The sequence below is a fragment of the Phaseolus vulgaris genome, chromosome 11 (genome assembly GCF_051622355.1).
Source record: "Phaseolus vulgaris cultivar YP4 chromosome 11, ASM5162235v1, whole genome shotgun sequence".
NCBI classification, from domain to species: domain Eukaryota; kingdom Viridiplantae; phylum Streptophyta; class Magnoliopsida; order Fabales; family Fabaceae; genus Phaseolus; species Phaseolus vulgaris.
In genome coordinates, this window is record NC_143508.1 from 4,092,221 (window position 1) to 4,102,318 (window position 10,098).

Here is a 10,098-nt window from a genome sequence, read left to right on the forward strand (position 1 = left end):
GACCTACTATGAAAACTAAATCGATATATTCATTAAATATTGAGTAAAGAAGGTCAAAATCAAAACTTATTTTACCCTTGAACAGCGGATTCAAGTTTATGCACAGTAGATTATGATAGATTTTGTCTCTTGCTGTGAAAAGGAAAAAAAAAATATAACTAGATATGAATAGCAATAATTTTTATTCGATTTAGAACAAATGACTCTTAAAAACAAAATATTTTTAATTTCAACTTTTTCATTTTCTTTATATCAACAAGCAAATAATTAGGTATTCATGATATCACATAGCGAACGAAAATCACTCAACTTTATTTTCGCAAAAAGGCTATCTTTATTATGCAACTTTATTTCCGTGTGGAAGTTTTTGTAATGGTTGTTTATGAACGACACCCGTGTAAATTATTTATGATTTATGATAAGGAAGGGCAGAAGAAGGTAAATTAGACAGGTGTTGTTTGGAGGAAGTTAATGAAAAATAAAAATAAACGGTGAGTTTTGTTTGTAATTCTAACTATGCAAGGTATCCATCCAAATCCATCACCCTAAAGTGAGATTACGACGAGAGAGAGAGGCTACGAAACACAGAAACAGATAACATTTGACGTCTTTTTCAATTCACAATTAAAACTCCATTACAATACATTTACTCATCTCTCTCTTTATGTATGTATGTATTTCCCGTGGATAAGATCTTTAGAATATCAGATTCAGAGCGACCCCACTTCCTCCATTAAAATATTTATTTTATATCCATCACTTCCCAATTCCAACAAATATGAAATCTCGATTCTTCCCATTTTCGCCTATAATCTCGATTCATCCTTTCATCTTCAACCAAAACAAGAGCAATCCTCCTTTGTTTTGAGGACCTACCTCGGATAGATCCTCCACTCCTCTGCGTGCCTGCCTGCCACCGATTCTGGGTGTGAGCCAAAAAGCTTTTTCTCCTTTGCTTCATTACCAATTCTTTTCTTTTTCTTTTGGCCAATGTAAAAAAACACAACATATTTATGGTGAGTGCGTTGTGTTGTGTTGTGGTGTGGTGGTTGGGTGATAAATAATGTGTTTCCGGTTTTGGTGATGTATTTTCACCAATGCGTGGTTCTTGCTAGTGATACTTTTTTGTCGTGCTTCTCTGTCGTCTTTTGCCGGCTATTCTGTCAATTTCTCTACAGAGGTGATTCATTTCCTTTGTGATTTTTGTGTCTCTGTCTGTGATCCGTTTCTTCCTCTTTGTTTCACTCTACGTGTGTGGTTAAACACTTCAAATTTCTTGTTTTACTTCGGCAAATTGGTGGACTCTCTTCTTTTTGGTATAATTCAATGTTCAATAAAAATGGGTATCAATAGGATTGCAGAAATAGACACCTTTTCCGGCTGATTTAGCCGCCGGATTTGTATATATTCAAGGAGTTTCTTGATTTATTTCCTTCACTCCCTCCTATCCTCTGTGATTCTTTGTTTCTTCGATTCATCTACTATGTTGGTTTCCTGAATCCATTTCTTTCTACGGTGATCTTATCTTATTGGGTGTGGGTTGCTGTCATCTTCTTTATCTTCCTCAACTGGGTTCTGCGTCTCGTGTTAAGTGGAACTGGGCTTGTTTCATTTTAGTATTAGTTTGCTTTTATACTTTATTGTCCATTTATTATTTCTTTTACTGTGTTTCATTCACAAATCTAGATGTGTCATAAGGTTAATGGGGGTGGGTACGTCCTTTATTTTAGATTTAATCCCCTTTCCCTTTGTCTTGCTGATGTATAAATGGTTGTCTTTTTTGTCCTCCTGTTGTCCAGATTTTCCTCTGTGAATGGAACTGAACTGAATTCACTTCGTTGCTGCTGGCGTCTGCTTCCTGTTTAACTCGTTTCCTGTGGATTAGTGTTGACACAAGTTATTGGTCCTATGGAAATGTAAGAATTTGAGTGAGGAGGAGAAATAGACTGTCTGGCTATGGAGAATTCTTCTAAGGCTAACGGAAATGGATCAACTGAGAATGGATACTCTATTGCGAGGCACTCTTATCAACCCTCCTTGAAGGGGTCATTACCTTGGCTGGACATAAAGGTATTTTATGTAAGAGTGTGCAAGTGTGAGCTTGATGATTCCACTCCTGGGTTCCTTACATTGAACCATGTTCCTTTGAATCCCGACACTCTTCTTGAAGTTAATGGTGTTCGAACTAGTATATATTCTGATGGGATGTCAACACTTCTGAAAAGAGACAGGGTAGATAGAAAATCAGAAGAAGTGACCTTTGTAAGCACCGATAGCATAAGGATGAGTGGTAGTGTGAAGTTTGATGTGTTTGATGGAGATGTTCTTCTGCTTTCTGGTGTCTTGGAATTATGTAACACCAATGCTATTGTCAGGGAATCAAGTTATAATGGACAAAGGTGGAGCATGAACTGTGAGTCATACATAATTCCAGGCACTAGCTTCTTCAAGGGGAAGCAATTGCTATTATCAGACTCAAGTCTCCCATCAATTGAGGTCTACATTGCAGGATCCTTCTTGGGTACTCCAATTATCTTAACAAAATCCTTGCAGCTTTCTCAGAAAAAGCATGCAAAGAAGGGGGTGTTGGATGTAATTCCAGAGCATGAGGGCAGTGAAAATGGGAAACATCCTTCTTCAGCACTTACTTTGGAGGTAATTAGTGTTTGTTCAGATTTTCTTGACGTCCTTCTAATATTTTCATCTTTTTCTATGCCATTTCATCATCTAAGTTAACTCTATGCATGTCTGACTTTGCTTTTACTGCCTTAATACACCTATGTTGAGTCATTTGAAAGTGGGAGGGTTTAATAGATATAAGCATTTCTGTCCGATGGATTTCAGGACCTGAGACTAGGAGATGGGACTTAGATAATACAATTCTGATACAACTGAAAATAACCTTTGATCTGTTTTCAACGTTTTACTTTCCTTCTTAAAATTACTTTTTTCACTTATGCATTGCTTTTTTTATGGATAGCTGTCAAGAAAAGGACTCCATTCATGTGTAGTTCTTCATTTATGTTTGGTCCCCGCCGGAACACATGCAATTAGCTAATCAGCATTACCTAATAAGTGTTGAATTTTCTCCCGAGAAGATGTGGAAAATTGATAGCCGAGCCAATTGCAATTTGAAGAAGATTCCTTTTTCTTTTTTCACAAATTAAAGACCATCCTTCTTAATATTTACATGCCAATCATGCAGGCCCCAGATTACCTTTGCGACAAATATGAAGATGAAGATTATAGCAGCCTCTACTCAAGAACAACATATGCTGATGGAGAAGATGGAGAACTTTCATGGTTCAACGCTGGTGTTAGGGTTGGTGTTGGTATTGGACTTAGTGTTTGTCTTGGCATTGGCATTGGAGTTGGCCTGCTTGTTAAAACCTACCAAGGCACCACTAGCCACTTTAGAAGAAGGTTGTTCTAGTTGTTGCTTTTATTTTTAAGCTTAAAATCCTCTGCCTTTTGTCCATCTCCCTCTTAATCCAAAGACAGCTAACCTTATTTTTGTCCATATCCCTCTTGATCCAGAGGCAAGAGGTTAAATATCTTGTCTAACGGAGTGGAGTTTTTTTTTTCTTTGGAGTTGCTATATGTAAAATAGTTCATTTTTAGTGCCATTCTGTGAGAGTTATATCATCATAAGTAAAGCAGGAAGAAGTTTTCAATTGTTGTCTCTATTTGTGAAGGTGGTGATAACATGATTTGATTTAAAAGTAGAACTAGTTTAGTTTTGATTTCCCTAATGACACTAATAATCCTCCTCCAACAAAGTAATGAGAAATTGATTCGATAATGATATAGCTGGTGGTGGTGCAGAGGACGGTTGTATTCCAGACCTAGATTCACGAGAGAGGTGACATGAGGATCTATACTACACACACACTCACATATATATATGTATGTATATGTAAAACATGTATTTTCTTTCTGTCATGACAATTGTGATTGATATTCTTTTATTTTGGTTATTCAAAGCAGTAAAGTTATAACACAATTGAAACTTAATTGAACATTAAAGATAACATGATAGATGGAATGAGATAAGAAGTTTAAAACAAAGTTGAAAGTTCGAAATTATAGGTTTGCTAGGTGGATGGTTGTGCAAAGTTTGTTCATGGAATTATTGTGGCCTTGCGTTCTTCCTGGTCCAAATTAGTTCGCAATTGAAAGGTAGTGAGGTTCTGTAGGTGCTTGAGTTTGACGCGTAGATGTGACCAATCTCTATGCATGTAGGTGCTTGAGGTTGACGCATAAATGTGACTAATCTCCATGCATGTTGATTGGCTATGCAGAACAAACATTCAACCTTATCTCCGAACTTATTTTCCCTGCTGTCGTCAACTAATTTTTTTTGGTGAAGACATTTCATTAAAAAAAGTACAAGTTGTATCAAAATTGACATATTACAAATGAAATAGAAACCACCAATGCAATGCAATAGTATAAAAATATGATCCCTCTCTAAATATACACATGTTAAATTACTGCATAGCAACCATAGAAACATAATTATGCTAAAGTAGACGGTGCAGCCATAGTCCAACATCTGTCCCCTGTTGTCTGTGTATGTAAACCTGCATATGGAATTTTCGGTACCTGCTTCAAATTAGATAAATGGACGATCAATCCCTCTTATACCTATTCTCAATTCTAGCACTGTTAAATTTCATTTTGGTGTTATGAATGATCCAGTCACACCAAATTCAAGCATCACACAACCAATAGGTCTTCACTATAAACCAGCATGAACAAAGGCCTATTCTGCACCCCTATATGCGCCGAATTGTGCCACAACACAACAGAACAAAAAAATGAGTTATATACCAGAACAAAGCTTGCATAAGTAAAAACCAACCATTATATGGTTGTGTGCAATAAAAAGTAAATGTAATTACAAGCCTAACCCCAGAGCACCTGCTGAAATTGTTATTACGGCAGAAGAAATTATGGTCAGTTTTATAAATCTTTAACTTTCACCGCTCTTTCAACCGCCTAACTTTTTGTCTCACTTCAATGTGGTAGTTCAATCTTCTTCACAACATCCCACCTAAAATCTTCAACCCCTGAACACCCAACACCAGCCTCCCTTCCCTTCAATAGGATACAAGTATTAGCAATTTGTCTGTCAAACTCCATAAAGTACAGAAATGCATAGCCTGACACCACCCCAAGTTAAGAACACAACAATCAATGTCATGTGTCCGAATCTACACTACCCCACCCTTCTGAATAAACTCTAACAACTTCCAAAACACAATATAAGGTTGTCCTCACACCTACTCCTATTTAACTTCCATAAAGGCCTAGGCAAGGATTAAGGCTCCAAACCAGAAAAAGGTAATGAAAGGTTTTTCTACTGGTAGGGCACCTCGGTATATATCGACCATCATGTGTAAAATGCATTAAGGTAACAAGATATTAAAATAGATTAAATTATACGAAAAATTAGGTAATACACTTTTAATCATGGTATACATGTTAATTTAATCTCAGTCTAATAATAAAATTATCTTCAAGGCCATATAAATAAGTACAACAACCAAAATAAAAAGTACATCATTTTTACAACATTAACTGCAATCAAATACCGAATACTCATTCAATCGTCAGAGAACTTTTTATAGGTGCAATCTCTCTCAAGAGTCGAAATTCAAACACTAAAAGAAGAAAAGGAAGGAAGAAGAGGAGAACCGAAGAGAAAAAAAATCAATTGTTCAATAAGCAGTTATTAATGTCATAATCCCACGTACAAAAACGATTATAGTCTTCATCCTTATTCAAGATCACGCCATATAGCTAATATGATGTATCAAATCGTCATCATTCCATATGCAACAAATAATTGCACATCAAATAACATACCATCTTTTCTTAAATAGATTTCGTGACAAGTCCTTGTTGTCAAAAAGTGATCAACCACATTACGGGTAAATCAAGATACTACATCCAACCAAGCATAACACGCTTCCAGATTTTATCTACCTATGCCAAGTGAATAAGATATGAATCATGAACTATTCAAATCACCTATTGATAAAAAATTCCTTTTCTTAAAATTATTCTTTGTTGGAAGTTCTTTTTTCACACACCTCCAAATAAGAATGATAGCCTTAGGAGTAAATTTAACTTCCATACATCAAGCCAAAAAACTTATTATGTACCTCTCAGAGAGCCACGCGATATATGATAACCTTGAGATAGCTTTATGCTATAATTCTTTTCTCTGATTTTACATTATTTTTAAGAATAATAATTCAATCAAACATTTTACCTTTTCATTTATTTTTAAGCTACAAAGGTCAAATATTATTAATATACTATTTAATCTCTTATTTGATGAGGTAAATAAAAATTAATACCAGTGTTTGACTCCTCTATTTTTCTCTTCCAAAGAAAAATACCCTTAATACTTTCCGGGTAACGTTCGGCTGAAATGCTTCAAACAACAATTTAAACGGTAACGTCCCCGTTGAGCTTAGGTCAGAAGTTTCATAACTAAAACGCACAGCTTCACTGAACTCCTGATTTGATTCTTTTACAACTGTTTCTATAACAACTTTAAATGTAACAAAAGATTCAAGTTATTGAGCTAAGAATTTCAAAATTAATTTAATATTAAAAAAACAACATTCCTCAATCCATACTAAAAAAACGACCGACATATTTTAATTGAGTTTTCAAAATGGGGGAAAATGTTTTATTTGCAACGAGTTATGAGAAAGCATATGATTTTGACGAAAAAATTCGTAAGCATCGTTTACATGCAACTTTAGACCTATAATCATGCTTTCCAAGAAAGCCATTAGCAACTAGCATCAGGACATGGTCTATGTATTTGGGATGTGGTTTGTCCTAGAAGACAAGACAGTTTATTTTGGATTTATATGTACAATGTTAATGTTAAAGTTGAAGTTTCTGAACATAGTATTTACATATATGCACAATATTTGACAGCATGCAAAGCAAGAACTCATTGATCAAAGAGAGAATCTGGTTTGAGAGGTCGAGCTGCACGGCGGAACCAGGTGTTGAATGCAGTGACCAAATGAGGACAATCTTCAACATTTCGGGTTGAAAAGCTGAGGCAACTCTGCAGCAATTCTTGAGCATCTGACAGGGGCAATGTGGAGATGATGCGCAAGAATGTTGCTTCCAGTTCCAGATACAACGATTTGTTGCCAGGTGATATTGGCGAAACATTATCTTTGCATGCAACTAAAACGGGTAGCCAATCTTCTACCAGCTTCCTTCTCACCTGAACACACCAAAAAAAATAAGCATCAATATGCAGCAATCGAATTAGATCATCTAATATTGAGAAATTTAAAAATAATATCTATGGAGAAGGATGCAACGTGATTAAAATCAATCTCAAATGGAAAGGAAACGTCAAACTTGTTGCAAGTGAAATCTTCTATTTAAAATAACAAAGGCATAGGGTGCTGCGGGATTTGGAAACTTAAATTACAGTTCCTTGAGTACTTTCGACACACAATAAAGGCTGACATTTATGGTCAATCCTAGTTATCATTGTAAAACACTAATTTTGATGAAAAACACCACCAAACATACGTACAGAAATATTAGTACAGGATATTGTTAAACGTGTCAGAGTGCATTAGAAAGAGAGGAATAAAAACAGTGAATATTTGACTATTTTGCATTAATTGGCTATGTAAGTTATATATGCTAAAGCAAAATGTTCAGAACAAAAAAAAATTAAAAATGGTCCATTGAAAACGCCAATCTAACAGGCCAAAAATTAACTAGTTATTATTATTATTACCATTCAATTTATTTTTACCCCTCTGGCATTGCAATTTAGCAAGTTAGATGACCAAATGCTTCAACCCTCAAGAGGTGCTGCTGAATCCCTTTAAGAACCACTCGGCAGCAGCACATTTTGGGGGATTTCAATACAATACTTTTGTTCCGATTATAAAATAAATTCTATAACCCGCATTTCCTACCCAGATATGCAGAACTCAGCATCAAATACGCTGTTGGAAGGGAGCACAGTAAATGAATTCCATATACCAGGTACAAACATAGCACAATGTTCCCAATCCCACATTCTCCTCAACTCACGAATGCAACATTTGAGTTTCTTTCAACAAAAATAAACAGAATAACATAACATTTTGAAATAACAATTGTTGAGGAAATAAAGTTGAACTGCGCTTATTTCTGCACCTAAGCAACATGTTTGGATCAGATTCCACACACAACAACATCAACAATTGCTCACCTGAGGCTAGAGTATGTTTGAATAAACAGCTTAATCAAAGACTCAATAGTGAACTCATTAACAAAGAAACGTGAACACTAAAAACATTACCTGTCTAGAAGCGAGAATGGTGCCAGCAGAGACAGCATTGGCGAGCCTACAGGTACATCTAAGAATAACAGCAGGAAGGCCAGGTACAATGTTCCTCCATGCATCATCACGAAACGCCCTCTGCAAATCAGCAGTGAAACACGCTTGCTCGCTCCATTCCCTCACAGCCACATCCGCAACCCTAAGCTCGATCATCCTCTCCACAAGCCACAAAAGATGCTTCCCATTCGTCGATGCCTTATGCAGATTCAGCCTCTGAATGGCCTCCGTCTCGTTGTGATCCCCTCTGAACACTGGACTCGAATAATCCTCCAACGACTCCTTCACCGTCTTCAAGCTTCTCGAGAACGCCTTCTCCAACACTCTCTTCGCCGTCTCCCTCGACGACAAATCCCTCAGTATCTTCCCTACGAACGCCTTAACGAACGCCGTGTTCCCATAACTGTTCATCGCCGACGAAACCAGACCCTCCAGCATCGCTTCGCACGAGTCCTCTCTCGATGGCGAAACCCTAGCCACGAGCTCCTTCGACTCTTCCTCGCTCAGGAACGGGATTAATCTCTCCACTCGCTTCTCTTCCTCCTCCGTCCACGGCACCGCCTCCAGGAAATCCACGCACCAGCGCACGCACTCCTCGAAGAGAAGTTCCAGCGCCACCGGCAACAGATCCAGCGCCGTTGAAGCGCTATCTACTACAGCGGCGAAGTCGTTCGTGTATAGAAGCTCCAGGACGGTGAGATGCGACTGGATCGAGCCGTTGGCGGGCGGAACGCCGAGGTTGAGGCGGAAGAGATCGCCGTCGGCTGAGGACGCGTGATCCGGCGCTTGGACGTGGCCGATCCACCTGTCGGATAGGAGAGCAGAGAAGTATTTGGAGCGGCGAAGGATGTCGGAGTGGAGGTAGACGTGGAAGTCGGAGTTGGAAACACAATCGGCGGTAGCAGTGGCGGTGGCGGTGGGGGAGGACTGAAGTGGAGAGGGAGAGTCCATGAAGAGGCGGAGGACGACGTCAGCAGTGACAGCGTCATTGAAATGGAGAGCTTCATCCGTCGAGGAAGAGGAACGGTCGTCAGCCATGGGCGAGGGACTGTCGTCCCCCATGGGAGAGGGACGGTGGGGGTTTTGGGAGATTTCGGTTAGGGTTACGTCGGAGACGGAGGATATGGTGCCTACAGTGGAGGAGGAACGGCGGGCGGCGGTGGTTCGTTGCCGCTTCTTAGGAACTCCGGCGCTGGGAATCATCGGAATGGATTAGAAGGAAATGGAGGAAAAGATTTTTTACATTTATTTTATTTTATTTTATTTTATTGAGTGCATTGAAGGAAAAGGAAGGGAATGGAGGTGAGAACGCTTCGTTTCTTCCATTTTTTCTTTTATCAGTTTCTTTCTCTTGTTACCGTTTTTATCATTTCATTTAAAAATGGAATATATTTTCCTTCTCTTTTCTTTATTAAGAATGGATATTGCTTTAATTTTCGTTTTGGGTGTTTTTAATAATAACTGGATGAATTTAGTGATTTTTTAACATAATTTTAGATTGTTTTATCTGTAACATAAATCATTGTCCAAAAATACTACATCCCATTTTCAAAACACAAAAAATAATAGGTAAATGATAAAATTATAAATATCATTATTTATTATTAATAAAAAAAAGAACTATCTAGGAGCACCTACTCAATTCTTTTCAGCAAAACGATCTTATCCAAAACCATCAGCACTTTGACGGTTTTCCTTTTCCAAGAAATAAA

At 37.7% G+C, this 10,098-nt stretch overlaps 2 protein-coding genes across 10 annotated transcripts; one reads left to right on the top strand and one right to left on the bottom strand.

The window, feature by feature from the left end:
• Positions 1 to 571: 571 nt before the first annotated feature.
• LOC137818662 (uncharacterized protein At1g01500) lies at positions 572 to 3,674 on the top strand. Of its 9 annotated transcripts, none has more exons than XM_068622215.2 (3): positions 572 to 926; positions 1,800 to 2,655; positions 3,206 to 3,674. In XM_068622215.2, exons 2-3 carry the CDS (start codon positions 1,957 to 1,959, stop codon positions 3,431 to 3,433), a joined length of 927 nt encoding a protein of 308 aa, XP_068478316.2. In that variant the 5' UTR covers positions 572 to 926; positions 1,800 to 1,956; the 3' UTR covers positions 3,434 to 3,674. The 9 variants fall into 9 exon arrangements, with proteins under 9 accessions (XP_068478316.2, XP_068478325.2, XP_068478362.2 ...); XM_068622224.2 differs by having other exon boundaries at positions 578 to 1,016; XM_068622261.2 differs by having other exon boundaries at positions 657 to 1,016; positions 2,981 to 3,674.
• Positions 3,675 to 6,855: 3,181 nt separating this feature from the next.
• On the bottom strand, positions 6,856 to 9,791 carry LOC137810514 (BTB/POZ domain-containing protein At3g50780). Its single transcript, XM_068611847.1, has 2 exons — positions 8,348 to 9,791; positions 6,856 to 7,264 (listed from the first exon to the last, which is right to left on the bottom strand). The coding sequence occupies exons 1-2, from the start codon at positions 9,587 to 9,589 to the stop codon at positions 6,980 to 6,982; spliced, it is 1,527 nt and encodes a 508-aa protein (XP_068467948.1). The 5' UTR covers positions 9,590 to 9,791; the 3' UTR covers positions 6,856 to 6,979.
• Positions 9,792 to 10,098: the final 307 nt, after the last annotated feature.

Excerpts from the sequence above, each read along its gene's own strand:
- LOC137818662 (XM_068622215.2), top strand. The coding sequence starts at position 1,957 with ATGGAGAATTCTTCTAAGGCTAACGGAAATGGATCAACTGAGAATGGA. Across the intron at positions 2,656-3,205 it reads CTTCAGCACTTACTTTGGAG|GCCCCAGATTACCTTTGCGA; the intron begins GTAATTAGTGTT and ends CCAATCATGCAG.
- LOC137810514 (XM_068611847.1), bottom strand. The coding sequence starts at position 9,589 with ATGATTCCCAGCGCCGGAGTTCCTAAGAAGCGGCAACGAACCACCGCC. Across the intron at positions 7,265-8,347 it reads CCATTCTCGCTTCTAGACAG|GTGAGAAGGAAGCTGGTAGA; the intron begins GTAATGTTTTTA and ends TGGTGTGTTCAG.